Source organism: Diadema antillarum, unplaced genomic scaffold (assembly GCF_040938485.1).
Source record: "Diadema antillarum isolate AM-2024a unplaced genomic scaffold, OU_Dant_1.0 seq00000481_RagTag, whole genome shotgun sequence".
Classification (NCBI taxonomy): domain Eukaryota; kingdom Metazoa; phylum Echinodermata; class Echinoidea; order Diadematoida; family Diadematidae; genus Diadema; species Diadema antillarum.
The window spans coordinates 2863773-2888200 of NW_027271445.1; the positions used below are offsets into that span (position 1 = coordinate 2863773).

At 39.4% G+C, this 24428-nt stretch overlaps 1 protein-coding gene across 1 annotated transcript in view; it reads right to left on the reverse strand.

Annotated features, from left to right (window-relative positions):
* Positions 1-24428, reverse strand: part of LOC139733546 (uncharacterized) — a 93185-nt gene that overhangs the window by 8253 nt on the left and 60504 nt on the right. Inside the window, exons 4-5 of the mRNA XM_071644352.1 lie at positions 2698-2880; positions 1479-1670 (exon numbers count right to left, since the gene is read on the reverse strand). Coding sequence (XP_071500453.1) covers positions 1479-1670; positions 2698-2880 — 375 coding nt within the window. The remainder of the gene's footprint in view (positions 1-1478; positions 1671-2697; positions 2881-24428) is intronic.

Below are 24428 nucleotides of genomic sequence, written 5' to 3' on the forward strand. Positions count from 1 at the left end.
GTGTATAGATTCCAATCCTAATACACAAGATCAAACCATTGAAAACAATTTACAGACAAATTTTAATCATGTCTTCTCCTTCTTTTTCTTCTCTTGGTTTAAGTCTGCCTCTTTCAAAAGATGAAGATTCTTGCAGACTGTGTTATTTACATTATAATACTGTTCATTTAAAGATATTTACAAGCACACATTATGGAGAACAAAGACAGACTAGCCAGTGTGATGAACCGTTAGCCGGTTACGGAATGCTCCCACAGATGGCGCTGCAGCGGTTTTCAAGGACAGAGAATTCCAGCTCCTTACTGTTATCGGAAAGAACGAATGGCGATGTGATTCAGTTTTCGAGTGTGGTATAGGATAGGAATGTGGTTGGGTGTCAACTCTTGTCAACTGGGTAACCTTGTGATATTATAGTCCTGTGCCGGAAGATGAGTAAGCTTATTGTGTATTTTGTGCATAATTGTTAGCCTGTTCCAGAGTGGTCCAATCAAGCCTTTGCAGCATTATAGTGACACTTGAGGTATTTTGGTAGCGTTTCAAAGTGAATCTCGCAGCTCTTCTAGGGACCATCTCCACTTTGTGGATTAGGTTCTCGGAAAACGGATCCCAAACAGAGGAAGCACAATCTTCAATTGGTCGAACCAATGTTTTGTAAGCTGTTGCTTTGACAACAGCCGATTTTAAGAGAAAATTGCGTTTTAGAAATACAAGGACGGTATTGGCTTTATTGACAGTATATTGTTGATGTGTTGGGTCCACTTCAAATCAGAAGTGATAGTTACACCCAAGTACTTCACGAATTCAACAGATTCAAGACGGGCGTTGTTCAGATGATAAACGAGTTGCACTGTTTTTTCTTTTCCTGGAAACTGTCGTATTTCTCGTATTTATTTTCGCTCATACATAGAAAACAGCAGAAAAGTGCAGTGTTTTTCAATATACTAAATTCATTATCAATCAAAGGGGCTTAAACTCTACACATGTGAATTGTCTTTTATCATAATATGATGTGCCTCGAAATCATGGGTCACTGTTTTCGCTTATGTAAGAGTTCATTATGTTTGTCTCCGTATGTACTATGATTAGGGTGTGTTTGTGTATGTGTGTGTGTATGGGGGTTTTTTATGAGTGGATGTGTGTTGTAACTCATTGATGTGGAAAACTGAAAAATCAAATAACCAAAGAAATCACAACAGGAAAGATATGAGATGAATTTGAAGGAAATTTGACGAAAATGATCGCTCGCTATTAAATCGAGTTGGAAATGACGAGAATGATTGAATAGACTTTGTTCACAAACAATCAACAAAAAATGAATTAGAATCTAGGACTGGCATATGTAGATTTCTCGGGAAATATTGTACTACAAAAAACAAACAAACAAAGGAAAAGCAAATGATACATTGTCAGTCAATTGACAAAAGAGGGGCAATGTTACACACCATAAGCAATTGGTTCAATAATTAAAGATTACATACCTGACAGGATGATGCTGAGGTGGCGGCTGCTGAGAGGAAATCATCGGTCAAGTAGGGACACAACAGACTGAACTTCGTAAGATTTGGCAAGGCACACACACATCGCACCAAGTCTCCTCCAAGCGATGATTGATATTGAGAACCGTCATGAGATTTAGAATATCTGCGTAAATCAAACACCAGATCCCGAATCTGTTGAAAAACAAGGAGTCAAAGAACAAAAACAAAAACAAAAACCAATTCTTCTGAAGGACTGGATACATTTGTACGTGCATGAGACCAATAATTGATTTGTAAATAGAGAAGCCTGGGAAATGTCCTGATGGTTTACATATATTTTAGTCATGGTAAGAAGGTCAAACGATGTCTATTATACCAAAATCTGCTCCCTGCCCTATTCCACGATACCACTTGCAGTTTGTGACTGGACAATATTCCTAGTAATACAATGTAGTATATTAAGACATCCACCACAAATTTAGTAATTCAATCCACTTTTATATAAAACGTGTGTGCTAAGATTGGAATATTGTCAATGACTGTTTGTTTGTTTGTTTGTTTGTTTGCTTTATTTCCGTACTAAAAAAAAATAATGGTTCACATAAAAAGATCAATTAAACAATATACGGATGGTGAGCACAGCCAGTGGTTCAAGTATAGGAGAGTACGTTTATTCTGTTAATTCCATGTTCGTATAGACTATCTCCTCAAACTAATAATGTGATCTGAAACAATAGTACGAACGTTCCATTTAATATTATTTGGGTCAAGAATGGTCGCTCGTAAACGATGAGATAGCAGTTAATCATGGCGGTAAGAGAGGTATGAGAGACGGAGAGAGAGAGAGAGAGAGAGAGACAAAAATAAAATTTGTTTCAAGAAAAAAAACAACAAAAAAAACAAAAAAACGGAAGATGTGAAATATCGTCGTCTCGACTTCCAAGAAGGCAAAAGGTGTCAGATCTCGTTCTTTTTTATTGTATTCAGTTCAGAGTAAAACATTCATTTCAACAGAAGTACCCTTACCAAGGGTTTACAGATGAGGAAGACTAGTTACAAATAACCTTAGTTATGTCAAAATGTTGTCAAACTGCCAGAAATAGAAATATATATATATATATATAAATCATTTCATCTTTCAAGCAAATCATGATTTGCCTAATCAGTTTTCACGCATGGTCTTCTATGACCCAAACAGCAAAGGACGAAGATTACATACCTGACAGGATGATGATAAGGCAATGGCTGTTGAGAAGAAACCATCGGGCAAGTAGAGGCACGACAATTTGAACTTCCGAAGACTTGGCATAGTACACACCCATCGGGCCAAGCCACCTCCTCCTGAGGACTGATGTTTTAAATCCTCTTGCTCTTTGCTGAGAGACAACTCCAGATCTTGAATCTGTTTAGAAAAAAAAAAGAAAATAACAACAATCAAAATAGAGTTTAATTAGCAAGAATGCATTACGGAAAATAGTACATGATACGAATAACGCTGGAATATACCTTACACAAGTACGTGCACGCATTTCAAGGGACAAACATTAGATCCAATAATATTATTCATGGATGAAGGTTTGAAGAGGACGAAATGAAGACAATGTACTCTCTGTCCCATTCCTGGATACCAGTACAGGTAAAAGTATGCTTGCAAATTATTCACAAGGAGCGTAATGAAAAAAAAAAAAGAAAGGCCAACGCATTTTGAAGTGACTGGAAATTTACATTTGCTTTCATTTGTAATTGTTATCTGTTATCGATATGATAACCAGTGAAATCATGGATTATATCCTGATTAAGCAAGTGATCAGTTCCTGGGTTGAAAACAGTAAGATGTATTTTGTACTAAGTGTCGAAACAAATTCAGCTCACCCGGTGATTCAAATAAACGTTTGTCATTCACTCTGCTTGTCTACGGTTTGTGCTCAGATTTTGATCTTATACTAAAACCATTCAAAGATATCATGGCACATTAATACCCACAGGGCAGGACCTACTTAGACTTTTTTCGATGCCCACCCTTTAAAACCAGTGTGTACGGAAGGATTCTCAAAAAAAAAAATAAAACACAAATATATATATATGCTCATCATGTTGGCAATAAAAGGAGAAAAAGGCCAACACACACAGTCCATTTTCTTTGTTCATATTCAACACACAGTTCGCAGTGACAACCATGTCTTGAATATGACGAGAGAAAAATGAATAATGGGTTAACGTTTGTGGAATTGACCAAATTATCGCCGTCATGGCCATGTTAGAGGGTATGGACCTTTTTGATACACAATACGAATATATATATTTACATTGTATGTGTGTTGTTCATTATTTCTATTATCATTGATCTCATTATTAGTATTATTATTATCATTACTAATATTATTATTGTCATTACTATCACTATTATTATTATTATTCTTATCATTATTATTGATATTACTATTAGTATTATTTTTGATGTACAGGATAATTATTATGTATGCACTTCAGCAAAAGAATACTTGCTATATGTATTAGGACATAAACTATACCTCTGCTTTACATAACTGTGTCATGATGCTCACAAATATATTATCACCTAGCTGTGTGACTTGGCACTGCACTGCACTACGCCTATACCCTACTCACTTGTATTCGACTCAGGTACATGTTATAATGTATACGGAGAACATAATATACTACATGTTTAAATCAAACAATGTTAAAACGTTTATTGTGCACACCCGGTTTGATATACGGGGTTGTAGATAAATTGGCTCGAGATCATATTTTGTCTATCGGAGACCTCGTCTACAGAATCGGTAGTCAATATAAAAACATTAAATCGTAACGGAATGAGGTTGATTTACAACGGAGCACATTGAGATACTTAACAAGTTCACGTGCGCTTCACAAAATCAATTTGCACATGCATATGTATTAAGTTCCCTGAAAATACTTGGAAGCATAACCGAGATATTGAGAAAAGAGTGAAATTTTAGCTTTTCGGTTGACCTTTGGACTTTCCACCTCATAATTTTCTCTAGATAATATAATTGTGTAATACATTGTGTAATAATGGTGTAATACATGTTTATTCAAGGTTTGAAGACAACGCATTTGGCTCTTGCATAGATATGAGGAAATAGTGACATTTAGAGCATTAAAACTTGACCTTTCACCTTTTTATCTTTGATCTTTGACATTGAGCATTGGCATACAATAAATAGTATTTTAGATAGGCACAACTTCGTCCAGTCATGTATGCCTAATTTCATTAGTATATCTCAAACGGTTCTCAAGTTATGCTGTCCAAACACAATATTACGGACGGACGGTCAACCCGAAAACAAATGCCTCCGGCCGCGGCTACAGTTTTTGATGAAAGGACTGAAAAAAAAGTTTTGAATAGGAAGTATGTATATGGGATGTAACATAAATACATGAGAACATGCAGTGCTTATGAAAAGAATGGAGCATGTATTTTAGGAACTTTTGCATTCCAAGCCACAGATGTCAAGTGCTTTTTTTTTAATAAGGTTTGATGAAAACAACATCTCCCTTCTGTCGTAATCCAGGATACCATTTTAGCAAAGAGAGCAGAAGAAGTACATAATTCACAAGGAGAGTATCGCTAACTTTATGGTTTAATGCATTTAAAGCGTTTAATGAAACTAATAATTATTCAAAATAATTGCGTTAATGGAAAAGAGGGACATACGTAAAAAAAAAAAAAAAAAAGCTTGTATAAATGAGGGCCACTCAGTACATTAGGGGCGTCACCAGCTTTTTTTCAAGGGGGTGCGTTTTGACTCTAATGTAACGAAATTTTTTGAACAGACATTTGGAATATATGAAGCTCTCAATCCCTGTTACTGTTTTTTTTTTCTTTTTTTTTTCTTTTTTTTTTTAGGGAAACCAAGCGGGGAAAGGACACCGGCGTAGCTGGAATTACATCTTGGCGGGGGGGGGGGGGGGGGGGGGGGCGTTAGTATACGAGGAAGGGGGTATGAAAAGGATGTGAAAGTGCCTGTTGTCCACCCTCCCCCCTCCTCCCACGGTGAGAACTTTTTGCATTTTGATGTTTTAAATGGTGCAATTTGATACAAGCAGGTTTTTGTGTGTTTTATCGACGTGAAACAGTCCTACTTGTTTAAGGTATCAGTACATTTTGAACTAATTTGTTATTGAACAATAATATGTACCTATAAATGGTATAATTTAAATAAACTTCTCGAAATAATTCTTACACCGATGTCATGGACGCGACTAAACCCGAGCAAGCGGAACGAGCAAGGGGGGGGGGGGGGGGAGGAGGCTGTGGGAGGGGGTTGTTCCCCTATATACTAGTAAATGGATCATGGAATGACGGTGCACGTGTAACGACAGATTACTGGCAGTGATATCGGGAGAATGCCATGACGATTACATGCGAGTGAGCGCAGCGAGCGAGCTTTAAAATGTTGACATTCTACAGTCCAAAAACTGCCGTTTGTAGCCATATTTTTGTTTGTTTGTTTGTTTGTTTGTTTGTTTTTGCTTTGAAAATTAGGGGGGGGCACTGGGGGCAACTGCTGGCAATTACTGGCAATAACATCATGTGAATGGCATGAAGATGAAATGAAAGCGAGCGAAGAGAGTTAACTTGAATTTTTTTACATTTTACAGTCCAAAAACTGCCTTTTGAAGCTATACTCAGTATTTTATTTTTTGCTTTCGAAGTTAAGGGGGGGGGGGGCGCACCGGGCAGAACTGCTGGCAATTACTGGCAGCAAATTCAGGAGAATGGTATTACGATTAAATGCGAGCGGAGCGGAGCGAGCGAGCTTGAACATTTTGACATTTTACAGTCCAAAAACTGCCGTTCTTGGCCATATTCGCTTTGGAAATTAGGGGGGGGGGGGCGCACCGAGCGAAACTGCAAGCAATTACTGGCAGTAGCATCAGGAGAACTGCATAAAGATTAAATGCTAGCGAGCTTGAAAATTTTGACATATGACAGTCCCCAAACTGCCTTTTGAAGCTACTCAGTATAATCTTTTTAGCTTTCGAAATTAAGGGGGCGCACCGGACATAACTGCCGGCAATTACTGGCAGCAACTTCAGGAGAATGGTATTATGATTAAAGGGACATTCCAGACGATTTTCATAATTTCACATCATGTAGTACATAAATTGACAACTCCATGTATAGATTTATGGAATTTATCGTAGTTCTTGAGCAGAGAAACAATACTTTGAAAAACCTTAAACAAATTACACTGAACAAGGATGATGACATAGGAGGTTCACATATTTCAGAAATGTAGCAGTGTAATTTCATTACAATACCGCTTGCTTGCGAGTTCACCTGTGTATAATCTATGCATGCCTTCTTCTTTTGTTCTGCTTCCTTGAGCCCCAACTCATGCATTCTTATGGTGATTCTGCCATGTCATCATCCTTGCTCATTGCAATTTGTTCTAAATTTTGAAAATATTCTTATTCTTCATCCCAATTATCACAAATTCTGAAACTCTGTCCTCAGTAGAACTAATTTATACTTGTTCAAATGTAAAAATCTGAAAATCATCCGGAGGTCTCCTTTCAATGCGAGCGAGCGGAGCGAGTGAGCTTGAAAATTTTGACATTTTACAGTCCGAAAACTGCCGTTTTTTGACATATGTATTCGCATCGGGCGCAGCTGCAGACAATTAGTGACAGTAACATCAGGAGAACTGCATAAAGATTGAATGCGAGCGAGCTTGAAAATTTTGACATTTTACAGTCCAAAAACTGCCTTTTGAAGCTACTCAATATACTTTTTTTTAGCTTTCGAAATTAAGGGGGGGGGGGCGCACCGGGCAGAACTGCCGGCAATTACACTGGCAGTAACTTCAGGAGAATGGTATTATGAGCAGAGCGAGGAGAAATTGAAAATTTTGACATTTTACAGTTCAAAAAACTGCCGTGCTTGGCCATATTTATTCGCTTTGGAAATTAAGGGGAGGGCTGCGCACCGGGCGGAACTGCCGGCAATTACATCAGATGAATTGCATAGCGACTAAATGCGAGCGAGCAAAGAGAGCGAGCTTAAATTTTTTTTCATTTTACAGTCCAGAAACTGCCTTTCTTAGCCATATTTTTTTCGCTTTGGAAATTAAAGAGGGGAGGGTATTGGAGAGCACAGGGCAACTGCTGGCAATTACTGGCAGCAAAATCAGGTGAATTGCATAACGATTCAATGCGAGCGAGCGAGCGAAGAGAGCGAGCTTGAAATTTTGACATTTTACAGTCCAAAAACTGCCGTTTGTAGTTATCATTTTTTTCCCTTTGGATATTAAGGGGGAGGGGGACGCACCGGGCGCAACTGCAGACAATTACTGGCAGTTATAAACATCAGGATAACTGCATAAAGATTAGATGCGAGTGAGCTTGAAAATTTTGACATGTGACAGTCCAAAAACTGCCTTTTGAAGCTACTCAGTATATCTTTTTAGCTTTCGAAATTAAGGGGGGTCACCGGGCAAAACTTCCGGCAATTACTGGCAGCAACTTCAGGAGAATGGTATTACGATTAAATGCGAGTGAGCGGAGCGAGCGAGCTTAAAAATTTTGACATTTTACAGTAAAAAAACTGTCTTTGTCGCTATAATTTTTCGCTTTTCGCTGTCGAAATCAAGGAGGGGGGGGGGGGCGCCCGGTGCGCCCCTCCACCTGGATCCGCCACTGGTAGTCAAGGGTTTCGGTTTATGTTCGTGACTGGGGGAGGTATGACCAGCGAGGTGGCGTCGAAGTGACCAAGCGGGGGAAAGGATGTCCAAAATATATCTAAATAGTAAACGCTGTATAGAAAACTAGTATGTATAAAATCAGTGCTGCCAGAACCAGAGGTGCGAATTGTTTTTGCCCACATTTTTTTTTTTTTTTTGTCCCTGGTGCAAAATAAAAAGAAATAAATAACAAAGAATAATTATTCAGCGTCCGGCGTTAAATATATGCAATATATGTGCAAAAGTGTAAACCTGAGCTTTGTGGAAGTTTTTGAAATTTTAGTCTCATGGAAAGCCAGTTTTATTACTTTTCTCCTTATTTCCGCAAATTCGAAACTGATATGGTATAATCTTCAAGTAAGTGCCTATAGTTCTTTTATAGACAGACACGTACAGTCGAGTAATTTTTGATATCTATTTCATTAATATTTGAGCAATTTCTATTCACGCAACCCCGTGCCTTTACCATTGTCTTATACCTCCCATCGTTTATAAGTAGGGATAGCGAAAAGTAATTACCATCACAAAGACATATCTTTCTTGGAAAGTGCCTGGTGATGATGCCTGGTGACGAGACGTGAGTGAACATCTAAGCGGCATATCCGGTTTGACACATAGGGCCCTAGGCCTATAGGAACCCTACTTCAAATATGTTTGAGTGCTTCAAGCATTGGATCAAAGCGAATAAGACTGTTGTGACTCCATTTCTTTTTTAAGGCAACCAATCACGACCTTTTATTCATTGAAGAACAATGTTTAAGTTCGTTGGTGTAGTGCTCTCAAAATGCGACTTTCGAATTTAAATTTTACAGGGGTGCGAATTGTTTTTGCCCACGATTTTTTTTTTTCCCCTGGTGCAAAATTTAAAAAAAAAAGAAATACATAAAAAAGAATAACTATTTAGCGTCCGGCGTTTCGGTCGCTCGCAGACCCTTTTTTTTTTTCTTTTTTCTTTTTTTTTTTAGAGTCTGAAGGGGGGTGCGTTCGCACCCAACGCACCCCCCCCCCTGGTGACACCCATGTACATTGAACTGATATTACAATTTGGATGGATAAATTGGTTTTAAGATCAACTTGTTGGGAATACGTTGCAGCATTTTAATCCTCGATACATGACATTTGACTGCATGACATCAAAATTCCCCAGAAAATCATTGACAGGCAGTATTCTAATCAGAGACCGATTCTGAGAGGCTGTTTGTGTATTATGGCGCCATTACTGCGGTGTTCACGCCTGCCCCCCCCCCCCCCCCCCATGCATGTGCACGGATAGTGGCAATGCATCCGCGCGCGTGTGCAGTGCTGTCTGCTCAGCTGTGTCTGCTGCCCAAAGAGATTATAATCTCTTTGCTGCTGCCCAAAGAGGTTCTATAGAGCGCGCGCTCGCATACAGAAGCGGGCCCAATTGAACGACCCGCCGCCATTTTCAAAGAGGTCGACTACCAGAAGACTGAACCCGGAAGTTCCTATAGTAATACACGTAAAGTACAGTTTCGAAGATGGGGTTGGGTTGGAAAAATCATTCTAATTTTAAGGAAAATCAATATTTGTCCATATGCCTCCGGATTTTATAAGAGAGATATATTCTCAACACAGTATACGTGTTTTGATGAAAAAAGGACTTGCTCTAATGTGAAAAATATGTGCCTTAAACATGAAGCCAAAATTGCCAAACAGGCATTCATGCATTCATACTACATAATAGATTGCAGAAAGGTACAGTGTATGCTCTTTGGTATGGGAGTACTGATTTCACATAATAAATGTCACTTAGAAACATCAGACACACATACAACACACACTCCCACACGCATACAACACACAATCCCACACACACCCACACACATACGCACACACATGTACACACCAAACCACATTTTTGTTTTCAAATTCCTACACACACACACAAAACACACTGTGTGTTGTGTGTGTGTGCGTGTGTATGTATGTGTGTTGGAATTTGAAAAAAAAAATGTGGTTTGGTGTGTACGTGTGTGTGCGTATGTGTGTGTTTGTTGTGAGTGTGTGTGTGTCTGTTGTGTGTGTGTGTGTGGGGGGGGGGGAGTGTGTGCTGTATGCGTGTGGGAGTGTGTGTTGTATGTGTGTCTGATGTTTCTAAGCGACGTATATTATGTGAAATCAATACTCCCATACCAAAGAGCATACACTGTACCTCTCTGCAATCTATTATGTAGTATGAATGCATGAATGCCTGTTTGGCAATTTTGGCTTCATGTTTAAGGCACATATTTAACACATTAGAGCAAGTCCTTTTTTCATCAAAACACGTATACTGTTTTGAGAATGTATCTCACTTATAAAATCCGGAGGCATATGGACAAATATTGATTTTCCTTAAAATTATAATGATTTTTCCAACCCAACCCCATGTTCGAAGCTGTACTTTACGTTTATTACTATAGGCACTTCCGGGTTCGGGCTTCTGGTAGTCGACCTCTTTCGTGCGCGTGCGCCACTGTTCAATTGGCCCCGTTTTCATTTGTACGCACTGAATGGTGAGCGCTTACTCTATTACATACTGAACCTCTTTGCTGCTGCCCTGGGGGTGGGCGGAAGTGGGGGGGGGGGGGAGGGGGGCTGGGGGGAGGGCGCTGCGCAACGAGACCTAATGGCTGCGCCGTGTAACCGAAAGTTGTCTGCTGCCCTCAACGAACCCGAATAGGTCTATATGTATATCATTATGTACTAAGTTTCATGAGAATACCTTGAAGCATTTCTGAAGTATGGTGAAAGAAAAATATTTTCGCTTGAGTTTCCACCTTTAACCTCATGATCCCTGGTAATACATGTAAACACTAAGTTTAATACTAAGAAAAATAAATACATTCAGGCATTGTTTAGATACTGGGGAAAGTTGAATTCTAAGACTTTGAGGTTGAGGTGACGGCTGTTGAGAGGAAAGTATCGGACATGTAGGGACTCTCAAGACTGAACTTCGAAAGACGTGGCATATCAAATACCCATCTGGCCTAGTCATATCCCATCGAGGACTGATATTGGGAATCGTCCTGAATGCTCTCAAAAAGCAAGTGCAGATCTTGAATCTGCACAGGAGGTGAGTCAAAATATTGATAAAAAGGTGACAAATAATCATAATCATATGATAATGGCGAGAATGCAAAATTAACATATGAAGAGCTTGCTTCCAAAGCGTTAAATATATCATTATCAATGGATTTAGTGCCTTTAGGAAGCAAGCTCGTCATATATGAAGAAACCAACATTAACCAAGACAAATGTAGAAGCCTGAATCATGTTTTATACATGTATTCCTCGCAATGATCAACGATCCACTCCAGCAGACACCTTAGAAGAGCACTGGAAATGCGTAGATGACGTGACCATTGCTGAGAATAAGAAATTCAACTCTGCAAGTGTTGTCCCGGACACACTCAAGGAACTCAGCAAGTGGTGTGCCGAAGAGGACATGAATCTCATCCCTTTAAAATGTAAAGTGATGCGTGTCACGTTTACCAAAACACCACTCCCACCCTCAAGCTTAAGCTGAACGACAATGTATTGGAATAAAATGATAAACAAGGTCAAGCTCCTTGGTGTTCCTATTCAAAGTAATCTTCGTTAGGATTTGCATGTCGACGTCATTGTCAAGCGAGCTACAAGGAAGCTCTACGTACTCCGCGTTATGAAACGATACAGGGCGCCATCTGAAGACCTACTAACCATTTTCACTAGCTACATCAGACCAGTCCTAGAGTATTGTGTACCAGTGTGGTATTCATCCATGACAATACTAATGAACAAAGTAACCCCATCGAAAAAAGAGCGCTCCGTATAATTTTGGGTAATAGGTATGAATCATAAAAGGAGGCCTGTGTCATGTGCAACATCACTTCCCTCTGTGATAGAAGAGATCAGTTGTGTCTGAGGTTCGCTGCCTCACTCTACTCTCTATGCGAGGTTTCCAGACTGGTTTCCGCCAACACAGAGCAGCTACAGAGCCCTAAGACATAGCAACAAACTCAGGGAGATCAAGTGCAGGACGGAACGTTACAGGAGCAGTGTAAATGCCTTATTTAACAAGTAAATTCATCTTGAGATTGGTTGTTTAAAGCTTTCAAGTGGTACTTGTATTGTACAGATTATTTTATGATTGTTCTGTGTTCACATTATAACTCACAAGGTATATAATTCACAGACATTTAAATATGTTTGCATATTGATAAGTTGCAGGTTGATAAGGTTGAATACTAAAAGAATTTCATATGATCTTTATTTTACAGTTACCGTAATGTGATAAATTTTCAATATAACACAATGTGAAGACAGAATATCATTATATTATTAACATATCTTTCGGTTATTGTATACCAGTCAGTGTGATAATTTCTGATAAATGTATACCTTGAATTAAAATTAAGCTGAAGCTTGTTTGTTTCAGTTCTTAATATGTTTTTGTATATCCTGATTACACCTCCTTTTTGCAACGTCCTTTAAAACCTTTCTCTCTCCCACCCTCCCCCTCCCCGCCCCCCCCCCCCCACTCACCCACTCACTTTCTTTTTATCTCTCTCTCTCTCTCTCTCTCTCTCTCTCTCTCTCTCTTTTCTCCAGTTTCATACTATGTTCTACAACCTAGACGGGCATTACGTACATTAAATAAAAATGACTAAAATGTGATATGAATTTGGCTTCGCGTGAGTTGAAGGGGCTCTAATCTTTTCTTTGTGTGTGTGTGATTGTGTGTGTGTGTGTGTGTGTGTGTGTAGGTCTCTAGAATTATTATCAAGCATTCTAAAACTCACAGTCAGCAATGCAGTCATCTCTCCACATGTATTATGTTTTAATCAAAGTATGTCGTGCTTGGGGTGGCAGGATCAGATAACGTACAAATTTTGTATATGCAATGTCATTAAAGGGAAGCAGTCCTGAGATTTTCACTGTACTGATAATTAAGAAGAGTAAAAAATATAAACTTTCACCAATTTATACGCTTGGACATCAAAAATTGTCTCCGTACGCGATTTTTGAAAAATAATTCCTGCAAGCGATCGTGAAAGAGCCGGCAAAAAGATGCTACGTAGTGCATGCCCTACTCACCAAGTTGACAGCCGTGCCTCTAAAAACCAATTTAAGTGTTCAAATGATTAGTTGCAATTTTATCATATAATGTGAAAGTTTGTGGTTTTATAATTTCAAACAAAATATTTCAAGCTTAGATATATATAATTTACGAAAAATTAATATTGTAAACATAAATTCATATGTATTTTTAAACCAAATATACCATGAACTTGACATCAAATAGGCACGGTCGTTTTCTAGCTTCCGTCCGTGTTGCATACTTCTTAGCGTAGAAACCACTCTCGCGCGCAAATCCTTACCATACCAATGTATACATACACAGTACACTCGACTCCGTCAGTCGATTTTGGCATTCAAACCGAAGATAACCTGTGCATGAGAGAGTCGAATTCTTCAAAGAAAATATTGTTTGTATCTCAATATTTCTGTAAGTAGTCAGATAATCGCCTTTCCTCGAAAAAAAAAAAAAATAAGACGTGAGCCGGGAAGGGTAAACACAGGGGGTCGTAGGGTTATGATTTCGCTCCACTTTGCCGTGCATGTCCAGTCGGCGCTGGCAGCAGCTAGCTCAGTGGCACTGTACTGCAGTCCAACCCCGGCTGCAGGCCCACGGTAAATTAAACATAGTTAGCCACTTTCCTTACCTCTCTATGCTTTTTTCCCTTGGTTCTCTTCGAAGTCGATGCTCGAGGTGTTTCTGTTTTATAACTCATGTGAGCAAATGGTCATGATTGCATCTGGTTTCAGGAGTTTTCTCGGTTTATAACCGAGGGCCACAGCCTGCCGGTCCACGTAAAAGCATCGCTTCACAAATTGTCCACGCACAGGTAGGTCACAACACGATTTCGAGATTTTGTAGGCCCTAAGTTTCTTTTGTTCGGCATCGTTTTACCGACATTTCCCAGCCATACAGCTCACCTTTCACGATACTTTTGTTGGTCTGGGACGGAAAAAAGGATTTTCCTGGGAAATTTTCTGCACGATTCGAGCAAAACTACTGATGTAAGATAGCCTGACCAGACGACGCTGAATGCGGTCGCCCCTGTAGTGTACTAGCAGGCCTGTGTAGAATCGTTTCTACCTACAAATATGTACACTCTGTACGTACTATAGAACATGCATGAGCGGCGACAGGTAGGGCTGCAGCTGCGCTTGAGACTGGAAAAGTGCGAAAGGCAAACCGCGTACGGGGTGCGTACGCGTATCTACCGTAGATCTATCATCTAGTTGTACCGTCCACACGTGCGAATATAATACACAATACATACACACACACAAACACACACACACACACACACAACGTAGAAACAATGTCAAATACGAGTCGGAGTAGCCACCGACGTCTTCATGCATCCGGGTAAACTAGGGAGCGTACGGATAACGAGCAGAACACGGCTGGGAAGAGTTGTGCATCGACGACGTATGACTCTCCGCCAAGACTTGCTCATTAGCATATTCACCATGCAGAGTCACACTTTTTCAACCAAAATGTACGAGCTTATTTGGTGATTTTAAAGTTTGTTTTTGGTGAAAGTAGTTCATTGGAGGTACCAACAACAACATATTTTTTTAAATTTCGTGAGGACTGTGTCCCTTTAATGTTTGGGAAAAGGGTCATGGTGGCCGAGGCACCCACATACAGTGAGATGTTTGTTTGTTTGTTTGTTTGTTTTCCTTTGGCATGCCATTGTGACCTTATATTGGGGTTGGGGCAGCTGAAACTTGAACGGGACATCACTTGACTAATTGCCTGACCAATAGTCTGAGAAAGTAATTTATACCAAAATTTGAGATACAAGGTCTTGTCGCCCCAGCGACGATATGGTACTGTGATGTATTTTTCATACAATATAATCCGATTTATAAATGCGGGATGGATGCTTATTCTTCAGTAATCACAAACTTTTCGCATATTTCTAACGACATTTTATGATAAATGGTTACATATGATTATATTCCTCTTACTGATGTTATTGCAATTTGGATTATAGTGTAAACGAATTAGTGTTCTATTGTAAAGTATTATTCTCAGCGTAACAATTAACGATAATTGTAATTCGGAAGTTTGTTTCAGGTCTCAGTTTAGTTTTGAGACATTTCTCCCCACTTTTCTCTCTCCCCGTCTCCCTCTTTTCCTTTCTCTCTCTCTCTTCCTTCCCCCCTCCCCTCTCTCTCTCCCTTTCTCCCTCTCTCTCTCTACTAGTATCTCCCTCTCCACACACACTCTCTCTTTTTCCCAACTTCACACTTGGTCCTGCAGTTTTCATGGTCATTTGACGTGCATTATGTGCACGAGCAAAATGAGTTTAAGCATCTGACTTCAGTATTGGCGTAGGTTTGATTTGATTTGTTTAATATTTTGTATGTTTTTGTTATCAAGTATAATAATTTGGAATAGATACACATGTGGATGTACATGACATGGCCATTATTTATGATAAAAAATTGCTTTCATTGTGCAATATTTAACCCTGATATTTTTTTTGGGTGTGTCTTTTTCTTTTTTATGCATCTTTTTTTTTTCCTTTTACCTCAATGTTCTCACACTCACTCTCGTAAAATGTCTGCAATTCAGCCTGCGGGCTGCTATGGATGTTGTCCAATAAAAACATATTTGTTTTCATCATTATCTATGTACATGTGTATAGATTCCAATCCTAATACACAAGATCAAACCATTGAAAACAATTTACAGACAAATTTTAATCATGTCTTCTCCTTCTTTTTCTTCTCTTGTTTAAGTCTGCCTCTTTCAATAAGATGAAGATTCTTGCAGACTGTGTTATTTACATTACAATACTGTTTATTTAAAGATATTTACAAGCACACGTTATGGAGAACAAAGACAGACTAGCCAGTGTGATGAACCGTTAGCCGGTTACGGAATGCTCCCACAGATGGCGCTGCAGCAATTTTGAAGGACAGGGAATTCGATATGATAAGCAGTGAAATCATGGATTCTCCCAATTAAGCAAGTGATCAGTTATCGGGTCGAAAACAGTAAGATGTACTCTATTTTCAAATGAAGACAAAGAAGTGTAAAAAAAAAAAAGGTCAGCTGACCCGGTGATCCAAATGAACTTTGGTCATTCATCCTGCTTGTCGAAGTTGTGCTCAGATTTTGATCAAATACTAAAATCATTCAAAGATATCATGGCACATTGATACTAACAGGGCAGGACCTACTTAGATTTTTTCGATCTCCACCCTTTTAAAACCACTGTGTACGGAAGGATTCTCAAAATTAAAAGAAAAAATAGATGCTAATCATATTGGCAATAAAGGGAGAAAAAAGCCAACCCACACAGTCCATTTTCTTTGTTCATATTCAACACACAGTTCGCAGTGAAAAAATAAAAAAAAAAACATGTCTTGAATATGAAGAGAGAAAAATGAATAATGGGTTAGCCTTTGTGGGAGTTACCAAATTATCGCCGACATGGCCATGTTAGAGGTTATAGACCTTTTTGATACACAGTTTAATATGCATATATATATATATATATATATATATATATATATATAAGAAGAAAGAATCTCAAGTACGCCATGGATCCAACGATTACAAAAAAAAAATTTATTACAAAATTTTCGGTCTGCCTCAGACCTTCGTCAGTGCAAAGACAATGATGGACAATGATAATGTTGTAAGCCGGGTTAATGATGACGCTGACAGTCTCCAGTTGACGTTGCATAGATTTTATTGAACAAATCAAACAGTCTCAGTCTGCCGTAACTGCGACCAGCCCCAACACGCAGTAACTCCCACAGTGTGTAACTGTGTCCCGGGGTTAAGTCTGCCGATACATGTATAAACTCCGCATTATCCTCAGCTACATGTCGAATACAGAGTGAATAACAGATACAGGCCTATTAACTATTCAACATAGCAGAGCTCGTAGAGAATACATTTGTATGTCCATTCTCTCTCAAGTGAAAGTGAAGAATCAAGAATCAATCAATCTGCGTCATTATATTCACATGAAAAATAAAAGTTGCGTTGTGCCCATGCCAACCACACGCACACTGCGCCATTGGCATGGACACAACGCGCCTCAACGCATTGACGCAACAATAACATACCGCATATTTCCATTTACCACAAACTTCCCCGCGATTATATAACACAACCATGGGTTATATAATCCCAATTACATCATATCATTTTCATAACATTATACATAATAATACATAACAAAAAATTCCCCGCTCTTCGTGTCAAATCATTACACTTTACAGCAATTCCATATAAGAGCGGATTAACAGCACATATACAAAATATACTTCAGGAAAGCGTGTGTTCCCCGCTTTTCCAGTCAAATATACAAACGTCGAAATACTACAAAATTGAACTTTATACATGAAATCTGCCAAGAGCTGAAACTCTTGAATCTTCCAAATTTACAGTAAATCATACAAACTCATATTTGATACATGGCATAAATGTTCCGCGCCAAGAGAATAACACATCAATATGTTACAATTTTCTTCAGTTCCGTTTCGATGTAGAACTCAGCCGTCCCACACTGTCAGTTATGTACAGAATATCCGAGAAAACAAAACGCAATATATAGACAAGTCTCTTAATACACATGCCAAATGCATACAACAACACAACTTCCCCGCGATTATATCATACGACCCGTATGATAATAATCGATTTCCTAAAAGTAATGTATTTCTCAATGAATCAATATAACACATACCACGAAATTCACAGTTGAAACAAAGTGAAGTCACAGAATGTTAGAATTCACTACTAACAAAAATAAGCTTCCCCGCTTTATGTGTCATATCGTCACAGTCAGCGATTTGCTCATTTACAAAACTTCACACAAATTAAGGGATCATTCAAAGCATGAATTCTCGACCAACTATATCTCATTATCAAACGTTCCTGAATCACTGAACAACCACTAAATATTGTCAGAATGCCATGTTGTTCAGCTGCCAACAAAACAATTAAAACAATGGCTATTATTATAGTTCCTTCGTTTTTCCACGTAATAGCGATTTAAAATACTTTCATATCACTATTCCAATATCTCATTAAAAACTTCTTATCAATCACATAATTATCAAAACAACCATTGATTTCTCGCATCGATATTGCATTTCTAAATGCGCATAGTTCCTAATTCCATTGCTACTTGAGATGGTACACAAGTTTCAGCTGCAGTCATGAACGTATACACTGTAAGCGAATCAACTCACAACAAATTCCATGAACGGACAGCGGATTTCTAACCTGCAGCGACCAACCCCAAATCCGGTCTCCAATTTGACTCCCAGGGCCCCCATACCGTTCCCTGAACATGACATCCATGCTTCCACATGTTACAGTTAGGTATGCATGCCTCCCTTGTTGTTACATTATTGACAACAATGTCACCATGAGAAATGTTCTCCCCTTTTGGAATTGACCGCTCCTTTGGCGCTACGTTAGTTCTTTGTGGCTGCACGTTTGCATGCTTTTGGACATCCTGACCTTCAAGTGATAATTCGGGAACCCTCTTGGTACCCTCTCCTACAGGTTGTGCAATTAGAAGCACCCCAGCATCTAAATCCTTTGCATCAACCTGTTCATCACATGACTCATGTCCATGTCCCCCAGCATCAATTTCTGCACCACCCTCATCTACATCAACGCAACCCAGAATTTGCGATCCCCCATCCAAAAGAGTAGATATGGTATCCTCCTTCTCCTGTCCAGCTGTATCTGAGGAAAGATCTAGCTGCTGAGCAACTGGGTCGGTGAACACTCCTTGTGTTCCAGCATCAGCACTCCCAATTTTCAGCCCATCTCCCTCTAGCATACAATCTTCACGGAGAACTAACAGTGCTTCTCTCCTCAGCACTTCAAATCGGCCTCCCCTATTTTTCATGTGCAAACGCCTCAACAAAATTCGTTCCCTCTCATCTCGTGTTCCACTGACAAACTGATTTGACAGAGCTTCATCCCTAAGCTGCCTCAGAGCCGCAGCTTCCTTCTCATCGTCTGCAGCATCTACCAATTTGGCATAAAGACGAATGAGATCCCTACTGAAGTCTGCCAAGTCTTCATTATCATGTTGTACACGATTATAGAGCAAACATCGTAAATAGTGAGAATTCTCTCGACTAAAACATAGACGGAGAGCTTTTACAATCTCTGTGAAACTCCTCCGCTTCTCGTCAGACAGACAATAAAGAATCTCCTCTCTTGCTGGCCCCGTGAGGTTGCTCACCAAAACCCAAGCCTTCTCCTCATCATTGAAATGGAAAGGTTCAATAATAAAATTGAATCCTTCCATCCAGTTAGAAAAAGGTGTTTCAGTGCCATCTTCACAACACCCACTAAACTTTTCAATCTGAGCATGGCCTAGAGCGAGATTTACACACAACCCTATTGCCTGTCGATATGATGACGAAGAGCAATTCCCATCACTTTGCACATCCTTATAAACAAACTGTTCACACATGACTAATACGCAGTTAAACTGACCAATAATTAAGACACGTCATTTTCAAACATGAAACGTAATGCCCAAATGGCATCTCGCTAGGTCCAAAATCTGCATGAAGTCCAATCGGTTAAACGAAAGTTCAGCATCATCCATTATTTCAGTTACCAAATACTTGCTCAGTGCGTGAGATGCCACATCGCAGCTCTGTAACCGTCGATTTCGCATCCCGATTGATGTTCAGCCGCCCCCGACGCACGCCAGCGCACTCCGACGTCCACAGCAAAACTCCCGACGCACCATCAGCTCCAGTCTCCAGCCCACCATCGACGAGCCTGATCGTCTTGAAGCTGCCTCACAGAGTAGTGCTGCTCTACCAGGGCTGATCAACCTACACCATCAAGATCAAGATCAAGATTACCCAGCGCTCCTCCATGCTCCTGTCCGCTACCAAAGTGTAGTCAAAACAGCAGGTCTCCTCGGAGCGAAACGTGGACCATTATTCCGTCATACTCGAGGCTGTTATTCGTCGATCAGGGTTCTTCAACTGGATGAAGTGGATCACTCCGTCAGGCTGTCATCATCCCACTCCTGACACCATTTGTTGTAAGCCGGGTTAATGATGACGCTGACAGTCTCCAGTTGACGTTGCATAGATTTTATTGAACAAATCAAACAGTCTCAGTCTGCCGTAACTGCGACCAGCCCCAACACGCAGTAACTCCCACAGTGTGTAACTGTGTCCCGGGGTTAAGTCTGCCGATACATGTATAAACTCCGCATTATCCTCAGCTACATGTCGAATACAGAGTGAATAACAGATACAGGCCTATTAACTATTCAACATAGCAGAGCTCGTAGAGAATACATTTGTATGTCCATTCTCTCTCAAGTGAAAGTGAAGAATCAAGAATCAATCAATCTGCGTCATTATATTCACATGAAAAATAAAAGTTGCGTTGTGCCCATGCCAACCACACGCACACTGCGCCATTGGCATGGACACAACGCGCCTCAACGCATTGACGCAACAATAACATACCGCATATTTCCATTTACCACAATAAACATGAATCATAACAACAATGCTATGCGCGTCATGCGCGTAGTGCGTTGCCCTGGAGCTGCGTTGTCAAGGAGAGCGCTGATACGTATAGGGGTATGGTAGAAAGTGAAATCTCAATGAAGACTGAACTCAGACTCAACAAAAGTTTCAAGTGCTTGTTTGAATCATACTATGCTATATATACTCTTTATAAAAATACATTGCTATATATACGTCCTTGTAATAATAGACTTTAGCGATTCTATTTTTTTCGTAGATAAACATCGAAGAAAAGACGCATATAAAGCATTGATTACAAATGGAGAAGAAATTAAAAGGAATGAGCTAATAATACAACTAGTTATTAGAGCATCTGTTTACTGTAAAAATAAAAATTGTATATATATATATATATATTATCACTGGCGTAGCCAGGGGGGGGGCGATGGGGGCGGTCGCCCCCCCCCCCCCCCCCCCCCCCCTCTAAGATTTGGACCGGGGATTTGGGAGGCGGAAAAAAAAATGCGTGTATGCTGTATGCATGCACATGAAGCGGGTCTCCTTTGCAACCTTTCATCAAATAAGATATTTTTTTTAAATATTTCACTCAAAGTGTGCACCAGATCGTTGAATTTCAATTCAAAATATGCAAAATCTCTCATGCTTGGGAGGGGGTATCCCCCTCCCAAACCCTCCCCCTCTGTGCCTCTTTTCCTAGCTATGTACACTTTTTAGATTTACAAAAAATTATGAATAATTCTGAGTGCACAAGACTTATCACTTATATTCCGAAAACGCAAGGTTCCCTCATGTATAAAGGGAATTCCCCCTTTTAATCGACCCTTTCCTCCCTCAGCCCCCCCCCCCCCCCAAATCAGGTTTTTTTTTTTTTTTTTTTTTTTTTTTTTTATTTCCCAAATGTTGATTCCATCAAATATGCGTATACGAGATATCTCAATTTCAACCTTAAAAAGGCAAAAGCTCCATCGGAAGGGAAGGGTGGAGATAACACTCGCCCACGCCTTCTCCCTGCTCGCCCCCCCCCCCCCCCCCCGCCATCCATAGAAGTAGACAGTGGCTATACCCAGATCGCTTTATTTTAATTCTAAAAACGCAAAAGCTCCACGAGCGGGAGGGGGAATCCCCCTTCCCCTAAGCTCTACCTCACTAGACTTTATACATACACACAGATGGTGTACATTCGGAATAAGAGCTAAATTCCGTGATTTTAACACTTCGATGAAAAAGTATTGCACCAAAAATTTGCACCAGATCGCTGAATTTCAGGTCTGAAAACGCAAAATCACCTTCGTGTGGCAGGGGATATGCCCCTATCTACACCCTCGTGTGCATGCTTTTTCTGTTTGATTGCTGAACAGACAGCGTTCATGATATTCAGTGTAAGAATTAATACAAGAAGACTAGTGTATTTAAATTATACCATTTTATAGGCAAATTGTTCAATAATAATCTACACTAAAATATACTGCAACCTTAAACAAGTGGGACTGTTTCAACTCGTTAAAACACGCAAAAACATGCATCAAATTGCACCATTTACAACATCAAAATGCAAAAAGTTCTCACCGTGGGAGGGGGGACACCCCCCTCCCACACCCTCCCCTCCCCCCTCGCTCGCTCCACTCGCTCGGGTTCAGTCGCGTTCATGATATTCAGTGAAAAGAATTAATACAAGAAGTGTATTTTAATTATATCATTTTATAGGCAAATTGTTCAATGAATTAATAATCTACACTAAAATATACTGCAACCTTAAAGAAGTGGCACTGTTTCAACTCGTTAAAATACGCAAAAACATGCATCAAATTGCACCATTTCCAACATCAAAATCCAAAAAGTTCTCACACCGTGGGAGGGGGACATCCCCTCCCACACCCTCCCCCCCCCCCCCCCCCCCATCGCTCGCTCCACTCGCTCGGGTTCAGTCGCGTTCATGATATTCAGTGAAAAGAATTAATACAAGAAGTGTATTTAAATTATATCATTTTATAGACAAATTGTTCAATAATAATCTACACTAAAATATACTGCTATATACCTTAAACAAGTGGGACTGTTTCACGTCGATAAAACGCGCAAAAACATGCATCAAATTGCACCATTTACAACATCAAAATGCAAAAAGTTCTTACCGTGGGAGGGGGGACACCCCCCTCCCACACCCTCCCCTACCCCCTCGCTCGCTCCGCTCGCTCGGGTTCAGTCGCGTTCATGATATTCAGTGAAAAGAATTAATACAAGAAGTGTATCTAAATTATACCCTTTTATAGGCAAATTGTTCAATAATAATCTACATCAAAATAAACTGCTACCATAAACAAGTGGGACTGTTTCACGTCGATAAAACGCGCAAAAACATGCATCAAATTGCACCATTTACAACATCAAAATGCAAAAAGTTTTTACCGTGGGAGGGGGGGACACCCCCCTCCCACACCCTCCCCCCCCCCCCCTCGCTCGCTCCGCTCGCTCGGGTTCAGTCGCGTTCATGATATTCAGTGAAAAGAATTAATACAAGAAGTGTATCTAAATTATACCCTTTTATAGGCAAATTGTTCAATGATAATCTACATTAAAATAAACTGCTACCATAAACAAGTGGGACTGTTTCACGTCGATAAAACGGGCAAAAACATGCATCAAATTGCACCATTTACAACATCAAAATGCAAAAAGTTTTTACCGTGGGAGGGGGGACACCCCCTCCCACACCCTCCCCCCCCCCCTCGCTCGCTCCGCTCGCTCGGGCTCGGTCGCTTCGCTCCCTCGCAGACTCACCGCCCCCCCCCCCCCCCCCTAAGATGAAATCCTGGCTAGGCCGTTGTATATTATACGGATAATCAAGACATCATATTAAAAAAAATAGTGTTCAATACAAATATAATGAAATCTCAACATTAACTCAATTAAAATCTCAATGAAGACTAAACTCAAACTCAACAGTTCCGAGCGTATGTGTATATTATATGCATGCCAATGTATGCTATATATACTATATATAAATACATTACTTTATGTATACATCCATGTAATATTTGACTTTTGTGACTCCATTTTTTCGTAGATAAACATCGAAAAAAAGCATGTAAAGACGCCTATCAAGCATCAATCAAGCATCAATTACACATGGAGAAAAAAATGAAAAAATAAGCTCATAATAATCATAACCAAATATCGAAGCATCTGTTTACTGTAATGATGAGAATATGATAAATTTGCGGATAATCAATTTAACATAAAAGGTAAGTGGTCAATGCGAAATATAATAAAATCTTAACATTACCTTTTGTAAATAATGAAAAATATGCATATAATATAGGTCTAGTCTCAGATTCTTAGAGATTCATTTCTTCACTTCTTGTAGAAAGAAGTGAAGAAAAACATATATATATATATGTATATATATATATGTATATATACATATATATGTATATATATATATGCATATGTACATATATGTATATGTATATATACATATATATATATATACATATGTATATATATATATATGTATATATATATATATAATGCATGTATATTGTTCTTTATTTCTATTATTATCATTATCATTATTATTACTATTTTCATTACTACTACTACTATTATTACTGACACTACTACTAAGTTTATTTTGATGAACAGGATA